Source organism: Bipolaris maydis, assembly GCF_028858645.1.
Source record: "Bipolaris maydis strain C4 unplaced genomic scaffold PSV08scaffold_6, whole genome shotgun sequence".
Classification (NCBI taxonomy): domain Eukaryota; kingdom Fungi; phylum Ascomycota; class Dothideomycetes; order Pleosporales; family Pleosporaceae; genus Bipolaris; species Bipolaris maydis.
In genome coordinates this window covers 1,890,648-1,907,407 of record NW_027093862.1, presented here as the reverse complement: position 1 = coordinate 1,907,407, position 16,760 = coordinate 1,890,648, and the positions used below count along the sequence as shown (strand labels likewise).

General features: G+C 50.0%; 5 protein-coding genes across 5 annotated transcripts; 2 read left to right on the top strand and 3 right to left on the bottom strand.

Moving 5' to 3' along the window:
• Positions 1-13: 13 nt before the first annotated feature.
• On the bottom strand, positions 14-1,081 carry PSV08DRAFT_178357 (uncharacterized protein; the record flags this gene model as incomplete). The annotated part of the gene is made up of 2 exons (XM_014217788.1): positions 14-687; positions 814-1,081. The coding sequence occupies 2 exons, from the start codon at positions 1,079-1,081 to the stop codon at positions 14-16; spliced, it is 942 nt and encodes a 313-aa protein (XP_014073263.1).
• Positions 1,082-1,613: 532 nt separating this feature from the next.
• Positions 1,614-2,591, top strand: PSV08DRAFT_178845 (6-phosphogluconate dehydrogenase; the record flags this gene model as incomplete). The annotated part of the gene is made up of 1 exon (XM_014217816.1): positions 1,614-2,591. The coding sequence occupies one exon, from the start codon at positions 1,614-1,616 to the stop codon at positions 2,589-2,591; it is 978 nt and encodes a 325-aa protein (XP_014073291.1).
• A 270-nt stretch (positions 2,592-2,861) lies between these two features.
• PSV08DRAFT_247198 (uncharacterized protein) lies at positions 2,862-3,581 on the bottom strand (the record flags this gene model as incomplete). The annotated part of the gene is made up of 4 exons (XM_014217789.1): positions 2,862-2,933; positions 2,984-3,043; positions 3,099-3,344; positions 3,519-3,581. The coding sequence occupies 4 exons, from the start codon at positions 3,579-3,581 to the stop codon at positions 2,862-2,864; spliced, it is 441 nt and encodes a 146-aa protein (XP_014073264.1).
• A 467-nt stretch (positions 3,582-4,048) lies between these two features.
• On the bottom strand, positions 4,049-8,013 carry PSV08DRAFT_401725 (uncharacterized protein). The gene is made up of 12 exons (XM_014217802.1): positions 7,880-8,013; positions 7,668-7,830; positions 7,362-7,618; positions 7,249-7,310; positions 6,730-7,188; positions 6,597-6,681; positions 6,297-6,382; positions 5,426-5,903; positions 4,976-5,374; positions 4,724-4,920; positions 4,522-4,669; positions 4,049-4,460 (listed from the first exon to the last, which is right to left on the bottom strand). The coding sequence occupies exons 1-12, from the start codon at positions 7,974-7,976 to the stop codon at positions 4,132-4,134; spliced, it is 2,760 nt and encodes a 919-aa protein (XP_014073277.1). The 5' UTR covers positions 7,977-8,013; the 3' UTR covers positions 4,049-4,131.
• Positions 8,014-8,192: 179 nt separating this feature from the next.
• Positions 8,193-16,028, top strand: PSV08DRAFT_409624 (homogentisate-dioxygenase; the record flags this gene model as incomplete). Its single annotated transcript, XM_014217819.2, has 13 exons — positions 8,193-8,396; positions 8,445-9,082; positions 9,127-9,519; positions 10,046-11,363; positions 11,854-12,142; positions 12,190-13,179; positions 13,260-13,378; positions 13,457-13,663; positions 14,354-14,491; positions 14,566-14,597; positions 14,691-14,817; positions 14,903-15,407; positions 15,523-16,028. Exons 1-13 carry the CDS (start codon positions 8,253-8,255, stop codon positions 16,026-16,028), a joined length of 5,406 nt encoding a protein of 1,801 aa, XP_014073294.2. The 5' UTR covers positions 8,193-8,252.
• Positions 16,029-16,760: the final 732 nt, after the last annotated feature.

The following is a 16,760-nucleotide window of genomic DNA, read 5'->3' as shown; positions in this document are numbered from 1 at the left end:
GTTCCAGCACTGCCTACTTATCCCCTCCCTCCACCCACTCCAACGACGCATACGCCGGCGCAGGCACATCCTCACTAATATCCCCCCAAGCCGACCAATGCGTCCCAACCAACTTCCTCTGCTCCACCTCATCCGCAATCGCAATCGCCATATCCCCCACACTAATCCCCGTCAAGCGCGCCTCAAAAATATCCTTGCCCTCCTGCTGCTCCCCCAAAAGCACCATATCATCCACACTAATCTCGTACTTGCCCGTGCGCTTCCCTGGCCGATACAACGCAGGCGGCGAAACAAAACTCCAGTGAAAATCCGTCCTTCCGTCAAAAAACATAAAGGCCGTACGCCCTGCTCTGATAAAGTCGCTCGCATCGTCTTTGCTCCGGATCTGGCGCTCGTATTCCGCAATAACGGCCAAATCTTCTTCTGAAGGCGGCGAGGCGAGACGCGCGGTGCGGTACCGTCGTAGCGCCGTGCCCATGATGCCGAGGCGCTCTTCCATGTACGCGATGTGAGCGAGGGATGTGGAGATTGCACGGCGGTATGCGAGGAAGAAATCTGGGTGGTCGACGCAGGGGAGTGAGGTGCCGGGGACGTGGAGGGAGCCTGCGCCGCCGACGAAGAGGAAGTAGGATGTTGGGTTTAGTTTGTGGGCGAGGATAATTTTGCGGACGGATTCTAGGAAGGGCACTGGAGGAAGTTTGTCAATGTTTTTCTTCGTTTCTGTACTTGTGGGGGTTTCTTTTGCACGTGAATAGTTTGACATAGAGGTATATGAGTGCAAGAGAATGGAGGACGAAAGTAGAGAAAACGTACTGTATAGCAATGCCCCTGCTCCTGCTGTATGAGGCCCAAACTCACATACGAGCGCGTCAGCATCTTTGAATTTTTCAGCTATCTCTTCAATCGATGCTGTGTCTATATCCACAGATCGGGGGATGTAGCGCTCGTGTTTTCCAAGTTTTGCTGGGTTGCGCGATATCCCGATTACAGTGTGACCTCGATTTAGTAGTTCAACAGAGAGATACGAGCCACCGAAACCTGCTGGGCCAATCACAGCAACTTTGAGGGGAGAAGGAGGCATAGCTCGGTGAATGGAACTGTTGATTCAGGTTTCTTTGGAGAAGATCGGGACTGGCGAATTTAAACTGTACTACGTAAAAGAGGATTCTGTGGTTATTATTCCTGCAGTCCTGCTCTCCGTGGTTGTTACACAAATACGTAGCCTTCCTCAAGCAGGATTACACAATTTACAACAGCCGATGTAGTATGGGGCCAAGGCTGGTGTGTTGGGGATGCCGCGTTGGGGAAGAGAGGGGTACATGTGGGGCAGGTTAGACTGGGGTACAGTCTAAACACAACTAGGGTGCATGTAGACATCTACTACCGATTATGGTTTCAAAACTTATTGTTTGAAGAAACGTCATTTTCATAAACAACAATATCATATGACAGGTGAAATTATTGGTGGAAACAAAAAAATAAACAATTTTGGACATTATGGCAGAAGATTATGCATTCATCGGTATTCTCACCAAAACCAGCAAACATGCATGTGTATAGGAAGAACATCTACTGACGATTATGGAATAGGTCTGGGTGCAATGGGCTATGCAATGGCATCCAACATACGCCTCAAAATGCCTGCAACCTCCACTCTCTACATCAACGACATCAACACCGCATCCTGCACACGCTTCAAGTCCGAATACTCCAGCCACGGTCCCATAGAAATCAGTGCTTCAGCACGAGAAGCCGCCGAAAAAGCCAAATACCTCATCTCCATCGTACCCGACGGTGCAGACGTGAAAAAAGTATACCTGGACCCCGAAACCGGCGTCATCGCCGCGCGTAAAGATGAGGAAAGAATAATGCTCGAATGCAGCACCATCGACGTGCAAACCACAAAAGAAGTCGGCACCGCACTCCATCACGCAGGCCTAGGAACATACATCGACGCCCCCGTATCCGGTGGCGTCCCCGCCGCCCAAGCAGGCACTCTCACCCTCATAGTCGGCCACGCACCTCCCTCCTCCGCGGCCTCCAACCCGGACCTATCCACCCGCCTCACCCAAATTCTCTCCATGCTGGGCCCTGCCTCGAAATGCTTCTACATGCACACCCTGGGCGCAGGCCTAACCGCCAAAATCGCAAACAACTACCTCTCAGGCACCATCCTCGTCGCCACCGCCGAAGCCCTGGCGCTAGGCATATCGCACGGCCTCGACCCGGCCGCCCTGTACTCCGTCATCAAATCTAGCACGGGCCAGTCGTGGATGTGCGATCACGTCATGCCGGTGCCGAACGTGCAGACAGACTACTGGGTCCCGAGCAACAGCGGGTATAAACCGGGGTTTAAGACGCAGATGATGATTAAGGATCTGGGGCTGGGCGTGCAGAGTGCGAGGCAGGTGGGGACGGGGTGTAGTATGGCGGAGAAGGCGTTGGAGGTTTGGGAGGGGGCGGCACAGGATCAGCGGTGTAGGGATAGGGATGGGAGTAGTGTTTATTTGTTTGTTGGGGGGAAGTTGCCCGAGGGACATGAGGATAAGGGGAGGAGGAGGGAGGATGGGACGTGGGAATTTGTGGAGTAGAATTTTTGTGAGAGAGGCATGGCGAGGGCTTGGAAACGAGTCAGTATGTGTTTAACGGGCCGAAGAGATCGTATAGCTTGATGTGGGAAGTAGATGAATTTTTCGGAGAAGAAAAGGGGAAAGGGTTTTTTGGTTGATACCATGACTCATTGATTGGCCGAGCTATCTGTATTACTTATGAGACGTGTGATATCTTCCTCTGACGCTCCAGATAAAGCTAAATTTGTCTAATTCTGCCCATAACTCTGAACATTAATCCAACAGTAGATCTCAATCGCCGCCGCAGTAGGCTGTTCCTTCGCCGATGTTGGGTTCGCAACCATGCCAAGAATTACAAGTTGTCTAACGTGGAGTTAGAAAAATAGAAGCAAAAAGGTATAGTTGATACTTACCAAGCATCTGTACGTGACGAGGCCACCATTGCCGCATATCTGCCTAACAGGGTCGCAGAGCTAGAAAGCTGGTATTAGAAATTTATGCGAGTATGTTAGGAGACGATCAACTTACAAAGTATACGGGGGGCGTGGTCTTTATAGACTCTTCCGCATCTCCAGCCTGTACTCGTGCTGGCTCTGGTATTGACACTGGTGTTCCTACACGCTTTACACGCTTCTCAAAGCCTTCACTGGCGCTTATCGTCCCAACAGCAGCTAGGAGAAGCAAAATCTTGTTCAGGTCGATGATCATTTTCGGAAGACTGACGCCTCGTTTTCTGGAATGCGAGATATGTATGGGAGTATAATGTGCTAGTACCTGGAGGCAGTAGTAGCAGAACAGCTTCACTTAAAGCATGGCACAGCGAGTGTCGTCGTCAGTCTTAAATAACCATTCAAAGCCTTCCTCAAATATAGAACTGAGTCATTTTCAAGTGTCTTAATAAGCACTAGGTCTCAGATCTCGACAAGAAAAAGATGATCACGGTGTCACCATAGTAAGCGCCGAAAGATTGACAATGTGTTTAGCTAGACCAGTCTGCTCTAGTACGGCCATATTGGCTGACTTAGATCGTGATCTTCGTATGGCGACGTACTATGTAGAATATACTCTTTGTATTGCGTCATTACAAAGTCTTGAGACCGGACGCTCGGAGCACAATTCGTTTAGGGAGTGGGTGTAAGAATTTAGGTTTCTAGGTGGATATTGTCAAGTGTCATTAGCTATGCAGGCAGGAAGTGCAGCAAGTGACTATCCGGGAAGACATTGATAACTGGTTACGTGCTTAGAAACGAGGGGTCTTTTAAATATAGGTAAAGAGATTTTGTAAAAGAGAGCTTTGTTGTTCCCTCACATTGACGCAAGACGAACATGCTACTACCCAGTACACGTAATACACTTGGACGTCCATGGATTCACGGCCGATCACTCAAGGCTTTTGTCTCCACCGACATACGTAATACCCCGGCTTGGACATCATCTCATCCATTCAAGAGTCTTTTTGTGGCATGCAATCATATCCCAAAAAAAGATAATGCATGAATTCATCGCTATCAAACAAAACAACCCAAGCTCTAAGATTTTTCCACCATAAAACATGAAACCATCACACCACCATCTCCTTCAACGCCTCACTAACTTTGAACGGTGCCTCAGTCTTACTCCGAATCTCATCAACCGTCACGCCTTTCGCATGCTCAATCAACGTCAGCCCCTCGACGCGATCGCACTCAAACACCGCCAAGTCCGTAATAATCGTGCTGACGCATTTTTGACCTGTGAGCGGGAATGTGCATTGCTTGAGGATCTTGGGGTTGCCCTTCTTGTCGACGTGTTCCATGGTGATGACGACTTTGGTTTGCGTGGGGTTGGCGACAAGGTCCATGGCGCCGCCGATGCCTTTGACTTTGCCGGGGAGCATGAAGTTTGCTAGGTCTGTGGATTTAGGAGTCAGAGAGATGTTTGATGGGTTGTTAGGATGGGGGAAGAGACGTACCTCCGTATTGGTTTACTTGCATGGCGCCGAGCATGGCGACGTCTATCCGTCCTGAGCGGATCATGCCGAATGACTCGTGGCTTCCGAATGTTGATGCGCCTTTGATGAGTGTGACTGTTTCTTTGCCTGCGTTGATCAAGTCTGGGTCCTGTTTTTGTCTAAGTTTGTCTCTCTTGTGTAAAACAATATGTCATGAGCGTACCTCCTCTCCTGGTTTGGGATACCTTCCCATACCGAGGATTCCGTTCTCAGATTCGAGTATAATTTCAGTGCCCTCAGGTAGGAAAGCAGGTGCTGCGAGCGGCATGCCAATACCAAGGTTAACGTACATGCCATCCTTGAGCTCTTGTGCCGCACGCTTGATGATACGCTCACGCTTTTGTGATGCTTCGGATGATCCTGATACACGGTCAGTTCCGAAGTTTCAGTGCCAGGAACTTCACCTCAGACGTACCGCCTTCCAAAAGTGCCTTCTTCTGCTCTTCAGGACTCTTCCAGAATACCTTTCTCTCAATCTCTTTACCTACTGTGCTCTTAATTACCCTCTTGACATAGATTCCCTGGAGATGGATATCCTCAGGTGCAATCTCGCCATCTTCAACAATCTCATCTGCTTCCACAATAGTCATCTTTGCATTCTTGCCCATTGCTTCGTTGAAGTTGTTTTGTGCTTTGCGGAACTGGCAGTTACCGAGACGGTCGGCTTTGGCAACTTTGACGAATGCATAGTCTCCAAAAATAGCCTCCTCCATTACATACGACTTTCCGTTGAATTCACGTGTTTCCTTTGGTGGTGCCATTTTTGCGATCGTTCCATCGGTGTTGTAGCGGACTGGCAGTTCACCAGTTTGTACTACATGATATTAGTCAACATTGTTCGATACCAGTCCTCTACAACGCGTACCTATTGTTCCATATGCAGCCGGTGTGTAGAAAGCTGGTACACCAGCAGCACCTGCAGCGCATTTCTCTGCGATAGTGCCCTGAGGGGTCAACTGCAGACTTAATTCTCCCTTCAAGTACATTTGCTCAAACACCTTGTTGTCTCCAATATAACTCGCAATCATGGTACCAATCTGCTTGGTCTCCAAAAGCTGTCCCAGTCCAACGCCAGGCATACCTGCATTGTTGCTGACAACTGTGAAGTTTGTGAGGTCGGATCGATCGCGCAAAGCGTTAATGAGGGTGTTCGGCACGCCAGAAAAGCCAAAGCCACCAACCAGCAGTGTGGAGTCAGACTTCATGTCCTTGATGGCTTCTTGTGCGGAAGAGACTATCTTGTTGATTGCCGGTCGGGATGCGCTGGCGGAGAAGAAGCGCATGCCCGTCGCCGGGCCACGGCGGCGCGCCGAAAAGAGCAGAGATCTTTGCATTGCGGAAGGCTTTTGTCGTTGTACAGTAAGAAATGAATTAATGTTGGTATCAGGGTGCTCAATCCGACCAATATTTGTTCAGGTTTTGTCGACTTGCTGGAGATGTGGAGGATTTACTGGACTTCAGCACAAGGGTATCTACGTACGTCACAGCGACAGGCTCCAATGTCCTTCACAGTCGTCAACGTTCACAGATAATGTAGAAATGGTGGTAGTGAGAAATCTGGTGCGGAGATGACACTCCCCACACGAACAGCACGAGGCTATGCATCATTGTTACTAGCGAGTTGGGGCAGACCGACACAAATGCCGCGCCGATGGCGGGTGAGAATGTCTCCACAATCGGAGGCAGCGGAAAAGAGCTTAACCGAGGGCATTGCGGAGGTTGCGGGCAAAACGCACGTTGATTGGCCACACGACGTAGCGGAAAAAGCCATGGGGCTCGGGCATGGAAAAGGTTTCCACCGCTTGCATGGAAAATGTTTCCGCTATCCAAATGGAGTATATTTGCCTCATATACAAGTGGTACCTCGGTCTTGTGCAACTACTAGTTTGATTTATCGAACAAGCTACGATTCAGATACAGCTACTGTGGTGTTTTGCCTTGCTTCTAGCGTATATTTCAATAGAGGCCACGCACAATTTGCTTCACTGTAGAAAATGTTAGCTTTTGGACGTGAGACTGTTGGTCAAATGACTCACAACTAGCAAAATCTTTGTGTTCTTTACTGTGCAGTGCGCGCAATGCGATAGCTTCTTCTTCAGCTTCGCCCGTTGGCACATTGTACTATGGACATGTCAATAATTGCAGCTCAAACGGACTTAAGCAACTCACAGCTGTCAATGTGGTCTTGTGTCCTAGCTCTTCAACTAGGCCAGCAATGGCATCAGCGACGACGTGCGAATCCTTTTCGTCGCTACCGGTACTTTGTTTGCCAATGTAAGGGATGATCCTGGCAATCTGATTTGCTTCTTCTGGGTTACTAGCTTTGTAGTGTACTGTGGGAGCTAGACTGAGACAACTGGTGATGCCGTGCGGAATGCTATATGTTGCACCGATTGCATGGCCGATGCTGTGGCTGAGTCCAACGCCACCAGTGTAGAGGAAAGGGAAAAGTGACGAATAGCATGCAATGAAAAGCTTTGTGCGAACTTCAGCATCGTCGGGGTTGGCCTTTGACTTGGGCAAGTAGGTGAAAAGATCCTTGATGGCCTCCAGAGCCATGCGCTTCGTCGGTATTTCAGCTGCAAGCGGGTGGTACATGAGCTCTACTGCATGATCCAAAGAGCGAATCTGCGTCAAGTCAGTCAATAATCAAGAACAAGTTATTTATAGTGTGTGTGTGCTTCATACCCCTGTACTAGTCCAGAGATTCAGAGGTGTATGCAAGGCAATGTCTCCGTCATAAACCACGGCTAATGATAGTTAGAAAGTGCTCATAAATCTTTTGATATGTTACTACGCACCCTTGGGTACTAGCTCTGGGTGGCTGACTGCAATCTTGTGCTTTTCCTCGGTAGTGAAACCAGCATTTTGTGTAGTCTCAGCCACACTGAGCGTTGTTGGTACGGCAATGCTCGGTATCCATTTACCAGTCTCTTGGTGGATGTAATATGCAATGGCTTTTGCCGAATCGATGGGTGATCCACCTCCTATGGATACAAGCACATCGCAACCTGACTTTGCCATCAAGGATGTCGCTTCCTTGATGTCCTGGATGGGCCTAGATGAAATTAGTCTCCAGTGAGATGGAGAGACTGTAAGCTACTTACGCATGCTGACCAATCTTGCTGAAGGTGCCGCCATGAGCTGCTCCCAGAGTCTGCTCGATGTTTTTAATCACTGGTGTCTTCTCGTACAACGATCGGCCTGTGATGATGAAGGCTTTTGTCGCACCGAGCTCTTTAATGACGTCTACAAGCTGGTTGCTTGTTCCTAACATGAGCAATTAGCTCTGTCGAGAAAATCGAGGGAATGTACTCACCATTGCCATATATCATGAGCTTGATGGGCGATGCTCTGTACACTCCCTTGGTAGAGGAGTCGATGCTGCCATTCTGGTACTTGTTCGGAAGAGCCATGCTGTAGTGTCGCTTTTGTCTTAGTATGCGGGCAGAGATGGTGAAGGTGAATTGTTGCGTCTTCATGCAGGCTAGATCCGGTAAACATTAGTGTCATGCTGCACCATTCGTCATCGAGGGATTTCCGGCGTCGCCCCACACAGACGATAGCCCCGCCACAGCGACTACTACCGCGACCACATGCGGTAGTCCCTGCACCGCGTTTGACTATGCATTACATATGTAGAGCACCACTTTGATCGTAGCGGACCATGGAATCTTGGGGTCTTCGCAAAAATGGCAAGTTTTAGCAGGGCGGCGCGAAACATTCTGCAGAAGAACCCAAATGATGTTGTCCTGCTTTCTGCGGTCAGGTCACCAATCAATCGGAGTTTCAAGGGCGGATTCAAAGATGCACATCCAGAGGATATTCTAATGCCGGTGGGTTTCATTGTTCACAAATCTTGGGCAGTCACTAAACCTTTGCAGGTCATGCAGGCTGCTGTACAGCGAGCGGGAATAGAAAAGGGCGACGTCAACGACGTCTTGATAGGAAATGTTCTCGCTGAACTTGGTTTCGCAAAGACTGGGCGAATGGCGCTCAACCATGCTGGCTTCCCGAATTCAACCACGTTCCACACGGTCAACCGTCAATGCTCTAGTAGTTTGCAAGCCATAACTCACATAGCACATTCGATCATGGTGGGTCAAGTGGACGTGGGGCTTGCTGGAGGCGTGGAAAGCATGTCGAGAAACTATAGCTCGCGGGGCATTCCAACGGACGTTTCGCCCACTCTTGTCGAGTCAAACGTCAAGGATGCCCGCGATTGCCTCATGCCAATGGGCATCACATCGGAAAATGTGGCAGAGAGATACGGTGTTGATCGCAAGTCACAAGACGAGTATGCGGTACGAAGCCACGGTCGCGCAAGTCGTGCACAAAAAGAAGGCCGTTTCGATTGGGAAACTGTGCCTGTCAAGGTGCGACGAATCGACGAAGCGAGCGGACAGCCGGCGGAATTTGAGGTCACCAAAGATGACGGTATCCGACACGGTCTGACATTTGAGAAAGTTTCGACGCTCAAGCCTGTATTTGGCGAGAACGGCAAGAGCACTGCAGGCAACTCGTAAGGCATCCCTTCAACTTGCACTCGCAAAGCTGACAATGTAGCTCTCAAATCTCGGACGGAGCGTCTTCTACGATCCTTGCTCGACGTTCATGGGCAGAAGCTCGTGGACTTCAACCACTAGGCCGCTTTGTAGGCACACAGATCAAGGGATGTGCACCGGATGAGATGGGCATCAGCCCCATCTTCGCCATCCCAGCGTTGCTGAAATGGACAGGTGTAGAGCTCAAGGATGTGGACATTATCGAACTGAACGAGGCGTTTGCGAGTCAGACGATTGCATGCATACGGAAACTGGGGCTGGACGAAGAAAAAGTCAATCCAAATGGTGGGGCTATAGCGCTGGGGCATCCCACTGGAGCCACGGGTGCACGTCAGACAGCAACGTTGTTCGGGGAGCTGCGGCGTCAGGACAAGGAGATTGGCATTGTGAGCATGTGCGCCAGCACTGGCCTAGGCGTGGCATCGCTGTTTGTGCGAGAGTCGTAGCATCGTAGATGAAGCTTTAGTTGGTAATCAAGCGCGACCGGCGATGGTGATGGTCGTGGTGATGGTAACGACAATGACGGTAGAGCTCAGCTCAACGCGTGCATGTGGGTTTGAAAAAAAGGTCACGTGCACAGTGCCACTACACAGTACGTACCCTCTTGCGCCACCGCCAAGCACAGGACCCGCCCGCACCGCCATTTCTACACATCCGCATGGACTCCGCTCTTGTCTTCCCCACACTGAGGCTGCATCTCCTGTCCCACACGCCCGGCTTCCACCTTCCGCCGCCTACAGCAAGGAGCCGCCATGTTGTGTCTGCCGCAGCGGGCCTTTTTGAAAGGTTTATCTCCTTTCAAGGCCCATTGACTCTTGCCCCATCGCAAAGCTCTTGATCATGTTCTTGCTTCGACGCGCCCCACTACGTGCACTTCCACGGCTGAACACTATTCGTCCTCAGCGGCGATTGCTCGGCAGCGTCAGCGCAATTGATTCCGTCATCTTTCGCACCCTCTTTGGCACGGATGAGATTCGAAAAGTGTTCGACGACAAGGCATACATTGACCGATGCGTCGACGCTGAGACGGCCCTGGCCAGGGCACAATCGAAATGCAACGTCATCCCCTCCCACATTGGAGAAGTCGTGACATCAAAAGCCAGGGAGGCACAGTTGGACTACGACAAGCTACGTCGTGAGACTGAGATTGTCGGATATCCCATCTTCCCCTTGGTACGCCAGCTGTCTGCATCCTGCGGTGATGAGGCCGGCCGTTACGTGCATTGGGGCGCCACCACACAGGATATCATGGATTTGGCAAGCATTCTGCAGATGAAGCAAGGCCTCCAGATTGTCGAACGCACACTGCGGTCTGTCATCAAGAATCTTGAGCATCTCTCGAAAAAGCATCGAGATACACCCATGGCCGGTCGCACTCACTTGCAACATGCTCTTCCTATCACTTTTGGCCACAAGTGCGCCATTTGGCTTTCTGGATTTCAAAGACACCTTGAACGCTTGGAACAGCTCAGGGACCGCGCACTAATGGTGCAATTCGGAGGGGCTGCCGGCTCCTTGGCTTCACTCGGCTCAGGCGACGACGGCATTCGGGTTCGAAAGGAGATGGCAAAAGACCTGGGGCTTACAGATCCTCCCATTACTTGGCATGTTGCACGAGACGGCGTTGCTGAGATCACCAATTATCTTGCACTTGTTGGCGGATCTCTAGGAAAATTGGCCCTGGACATTATCATCATGTCATCAAACGAGCTCTCCGAGGTGTCAGAGCCGTTTGTACCACACCGAGGCGCCTCGTCTACTATGCCGCAAAAGAGAAACCCCATTTCAAGCGAGGTCATTCTGGCGGCATCAAAGATTTTGCGGTCAAATGCAGGTTTGGTGCTTGATGGCATGGTGTCAGATTTCGAGCGCGCTTCCGGTCCATGGCATCTGGAATGGGTGGCTGTCCCAGAGAGTTTTGTCATTGCGGTTGGTGCACTCAATCAGGCCGACTTTGCACTCTCTGGGCTAGTCGTGAATCCCAAGCAAATGCTCACAAATCTGTATTCGACCAGAGGCCTTATCGTGGCCGAGGCTGTCATGATGGGTCTCGCGCCACATGTTGGTCGCTCAAAAGCTCACGATATCGTCTACGAGGCATGCAAGGAGAGTATAGAGCGTGATACCAGCTTGTTGGAAGCTCTGCAGACACGGTCTGAGATAACGGACAAGATCTCTACTGAGGAGTTGAGCTCGTTATGTGATGCCAAGAACTATCTGGGCTCGTGCGGACTTATGGTAGATGAAGTCTTAGCTGCATCGAAATAGTATACCAAATGCTTGTTGCTGTAAATTAGCCACCCAGTTTGCTGACCGTTGACTTGTAAATTTACCATGGCACATCTGAGTAAGCACTAGATTTCTCTCCCACTTCGAGAAGGCACCCCGCAGACGAAGAGCGACAAGGCCCACGATGTGGTTCCATCTCCCAAGCAACAGGTAAGACACTCTGACCTCACGAGTCCCACTAACCCGGTCCCAGTCATCCTTCACTCATTGTGGGTCTCTTGCAGCTCCTAGAAACCATATACCGAAGTCCTAACCCCGCTATCATGCGCATTGGGCCCCGCCACCACATCATGCACAGACCGATCACCTAGTGGCGGCAGATGTCGGCATACAGTTCCACAACGAGGAGAAGTTCAATATAAGGCTGATTTTTTCGACACTGTAAGTTTTGGCATTTTCATTCAAACATTCAAACATTCGAACATTGAACACGATGCAGGACTTCAAAGAACGCAAACTTGTGACAGACCCACAGAAGGTTTTCCACTATACCGATCTCCAGAGGCTAAAGCCAACACGAGCCAATGATCCATACGACTACCAAGCAGGATGGGGAAATCGACACCAATCTGAAGTGATTCCAGGCACACTTCCAGTGGCACAGAACAACCCTCAAGAAGTCCGGTTTGGCCTCTATACTGAAGGCATTACATACTCGGCATTTGCGGCTCCCCGCGCACACAACTACAGTACTTATATGTACCGCTGCCGACCAGCGGCTGCTCACCGTATGTATTGTGTTCAGTATGATGAGGTCATGACTAAATCTCAATAGAGGGATACATTCCATTTGAGTCCAAGTCCAACATCACCAACTGTTTTCTGTCCATCAACCCAAAAGTAGAAACTCTTCCTGAGCAAGCCGAATGGAGGCCGTTTCCGTTGCCTAAAGATGACGAGAAGATTGACTTTGCCGACGGTCTGCACACACTTGCTGGCAGTGGCGATCCAAACATCAGAGAGGGTATTGCCCTCTATGTCTACATGATCAACTCCAGCATGGACCGACGAGCATTCTGCAACACTGATGGCGACTTCCTCATCTGTGCCCAACAAGGCAATCTCGACATCAAGACTGAGATGGGCAAGATCTTCCTGCAGCCAGGAGAAATTTGTGTGATTCAACGCGGTATCAGATTCTGTCTCAACCTCGCTCCGGATACTCCGGTAGCCCGTGGGTACATCACAGAAGTGTGGGGCTCGATGTGGGAGCTTCCAGATCTCGGTCCTCTGGGTGGCCACGGACTAGCCAATCCTCGCGACTTCCTCTACCCGGTGGCTGCCATTGACGACGAACTACATGAGAATTGGCAAATCGTAAACAAGACCAACGGCCAGCTCGTAGCCATCCAGCAAGATCACAGCCCCTTCGATCTCGTAGCATGGCACGGCAACGTCGTCCCTTACAAGTACGACCTGACCAAGTTCTCCTCGCAAAACAGCACATCAATCGACCACACCGACCCATCCATCTTCACCGTCCTGACAGCCAAATCCCGCGACCCCCTAACACCACTCTGCGACTTCCTCTGGTTCGGGCCCCGCTGGGACGTAGCAACAAACACCTTCCGCCTCCCCTACTTTCACCGCAACTCAGCCTCCGAGTTCCTCGCCTGCATATACGGCAAGGGCCTCGGCCGCAGCGACGACTTCCAGCCCGGCGGTGGTAGCTTCGAAGGGAGCCACACGCCGCATGGCGGCTTCCACGAGGGCTACCAGCACGGCATGCGTATCCACGAGAGCGTGCCGGAAAAGATATTGACCGGTAAATGAAACCCCCGCATTTCCCACAACAGAAAAGCGAAAGTTTTGTGTGGATTGCTAATCGAAAGGAAAAAAAAATAGATCAACTCACCATTATGATTGAATCCAGTCGTCTCTTCCTTTGGACTGAGTACGCAAGAAAGAGTTGTGGCGTTATCGAAACGCATGGTACAAACTATAAAGTCTGGGATAATCTGCCTGTACGTGTTTTTCCCCTCTCCCCCCTCTCCCTCCTCATTTCTCGCTTTCTTGCGTTTGGTATGCTAAGTAGATGGCAGGACCGCTTCTCATCCAACAAGCGCGCACAAGACCTCCTCGCTCGCATCAAGCAAGACAAGGTGGCTGAGAAACAGCGGCTTGCGCCGTATTACTTTGGGGGGTTCTCGCATGGTGCTAATACGAGAGATGATGATGGGGTGCATAGGGAGGAGTTTGAGGAGTATTTGGGTGTGGGCAAGGCGAAGGGCCTGAATGGGATTAATGGGGTAAAAGCTTAGCTCCACTCTTTCTCTTCTTCCTACTATTCTTTTATTTATTTTTTCTGGTAATCAGTATGACGGGATATTTAAAGCGTGGTTTAAAGACACATTAGCAATCTGGGAGGATATCTTTCAAAAAAAAAAAAGAATCCGGTAGTTTTGGACCTTGGTGGTGTTTTTTTTTCTCCCTAAAATCACTTCGGCATTGCAAGCGTGGATGCTAGAAATTGATTAAACACTCACGTTCACCACCACTTTTCCCACAATGTTTTTTTTTACTTTTACGTTTGCCGTTATATGACCCCGTTAGCCAACACCAACGAATCAAGAAAAAAAGGAAAATACGTCTGTGCCTCCCGTTACCATCCGCCCTTTCCCATCTCCCTCTCTTCCTTCCTTCCTTCCCCGTGACCCCACAAACAGTGTATGTGTGTGTTGCGTGCCGGTATGTGGGGCGATTTTTTTTCCAATTGTACAACATCCTATACCTCGGGCCTATTTTTCTTACAACATTCATCCATCCATACTCAACTAGTACTTTTCTTGTCTTATTTTTTTGTGGTCGCCTCAATTTTTTTTCAATCGTTGTTTTGTTCAACTAGCAATCAACACTTTTACGACGAAAAAAAAGAAATCATGTTTTCTCTTGCAAGATGCAGCAGGCGACTACCACCGTACTTGCAATGTTTAGTTCAGCATCGAACGCCGGCGGCACGAGTGTGGGCGCAGAAGAAGAGGGGGATAGCGAGCCAGGCGGATAGTAGTCGTAGGGCGGTGGAGAAGTTGCCATTGGCTGGAGTCAAGGTGTTGGATATGACGAGGGTGCTTGCAGGGGTACGTTTAGGGTAATAGTAGTTTGGTTCGTATAGGCATTCTTACTAACCATATTCTTTTTTCTGTGCATATAGCCGTATTGTACGCAGATTCTTGGGGATTTGGGGTAAGTCTTTCCTATTTTGGACATACGGGGAAAAGAGTGGGGAGGTTGGAGTTGACTTACTGGACGTTTTTTTTGTTGACGAGGGCGTTGCAGAGCAGATGTTATCAAGATTGAGCATCCGACTAGAGGGGATGATACGAGATCTTGGGGACCGCCCAATGCACCATATGTTGATGGTGTGGAACGACAATTTCCGGGAGAGAGTGCATATTATCTTTCTGTAAGTCTTGCTTCCCATACTTACTCATCTCTTAATGTCCAGTTCCGAATTTACTAACCACATTGTTCTTTTTACTTCGACATAGGTAAACCGCAACAAGAAATCCGTCGGCCTCGCCTTCAACAACCCCACCGGGACATCCATCTTGCACAAACTAGTCCAGCAATGCGACGTGCTGGTGGAAAACTATCTTCCTGGATCACTTGCAAAATACAAACTCGACTATGCTACCCTCTCGGCACTCAACCCTTCGCTCATCTACGCGTCGGTGACGGGCTACGGGCAAACTGGGCCGTATCGCGACCGCGCAGGCTACGATGTCATGGTGGAAGCGGAAATGGGGCTCATGCACATTACGGGCGAACGGGATGGACCGCCCGTCAAGGTTGGGGTTGCGGTTACGGACATCATGACGGGCATGTACACAGCGATTGGGATTCAGGCGGCACTGTATGCGCGTAAGAGTACGGGGTTGGGACAGTGGATTGATGCAAGTTTAAGTGATGTGCAGGTTTCTGGACTGGCGAATATTGCGAGTAGTGCATTGGTTACGGGCAAGGGTGATAGTGGGAGATGGGGAACTGCGCATGGTAAGTTGTCTTTTTTTTCAAATGTGAGGATCAAAGGAGATATTGATTGGGGAGATGCATAGATGTATATGGATGTGGACATGGGACGTCGGAATAAAGTTAACAGTATGTGCAGCAACCGTAGTGCCGTACCGGGCCTATGCAACCAAGGATACCAACATTGCAGTAGGCGGATGCAATGATCGCCTCTTTAAAATCCTTTGCGATAAGCTGTCACATCCGGAATGGGCGACGGACCCACGCTTCCTAACGAATGCTCTGCGCGTACAACATCGCACCATACTCGACGACATGGTAGAGACAGAGCTCAAAACCAAGACGACAAAGGAATGGCTGGATATCTTCGAAGGCAGTGGAATGCCGTATGCGGCCGTCAACGACATCAAGGCAACTGTAGAGCATGAGCATGTGCTTGCAAGAGGCATGATAGAAGAAGTTGATCACAAAGCTCTCGGGAAAGTCAAACTCGTAAATCATCCAGTCAAGTACTCAAGAGCAGAGCCCAAGATCCGGATGCCGCCGCCGCTACTAGGCGAGCATACGGACGAAGTCTTGAGAGAAGTGCTGGGGTATGGCGAGGATGAAATCAAGGAGTTGAGAGATACTGGCATTGTTGCATAGTATCTACATAATACGAAACGTAATGTGTACAATACATGCATAAATTATTCCTTCCCGCTACATACAAACACATACAAAGCTTCGGACGCAGGTATTATATATGCGTATACTGATATAGTACACCAAGTCGGAGGGCAACCAATCTGTGTGAGAGCCCAGTTCTAGTGTCTTACTCACCTGCCCAATCCATCGTGTTGTCCGTTCCGAATGATCGAGGTCCTGCTCGGCCAATACGCGGTCTTGACATTTTTCCCTCCCTCGCTTCTGCCCCCCCCTTTTTTCTTCCTTTGTCTTTTTTTATTCCAGTGTTTTGGTCTGCTGAGCAAACTTACCGTTTCGGCGTTTCTTTCAGGGTGATTCAAACCTTGTTTTGGGCGGTCGTGTCAGCATGCACGCGCATATGCAATGTCACTCGAGGGCCCCACGACGTCGTCCTCTTTTACCCTTGTGGACGCGCTAGCCCCACCGATGCCCCACACAGAATCGAACATCCAACACGTCCCTTGTTTGTTGTCGTGACGAGCAATGTTGATGTGAAGCTTGGATGTAGAGTGTGATTGTGGTTTCAGAAGCATGCTGATGTGCATGTCATCAACGTCGGCGCCTTGCTTGTTTGACAACGTGTCTGTCGATCGACATGGTTCTTGGCTGCGCATCCGCGGAACACCGCAAGTTGGAATCGAGATGTACCAACACCGTTTGAGAAAGACGATTTTTCAGTGGCATGATCGC

Excerpts from the sequence above, each read along its gene's own strand:
- PSV08DRAFT_401725 (XM_014217802.1), bottom strand. The coding sequence starts at position 7,976 with ATGGCTCTTCCGAACAAGTACCAGAATGGCAGCATCGACTCCTCTACC. Across the intron at positions 5,375-5,425 it reads GGCTGCATATGGAACAATAG|TACAAACTGGTGAACTGCCA; the intron begins GTACGCGTTGTA and ends AATATCATGTAG. Across the intron at positions 4,461-4,521 it reads GCAAGTAAACCAATACGGAG|ACCTAGCAAACTTCATGCTC; the intron begins GTACGTCTCTTC and ends CTAAATCCACAG.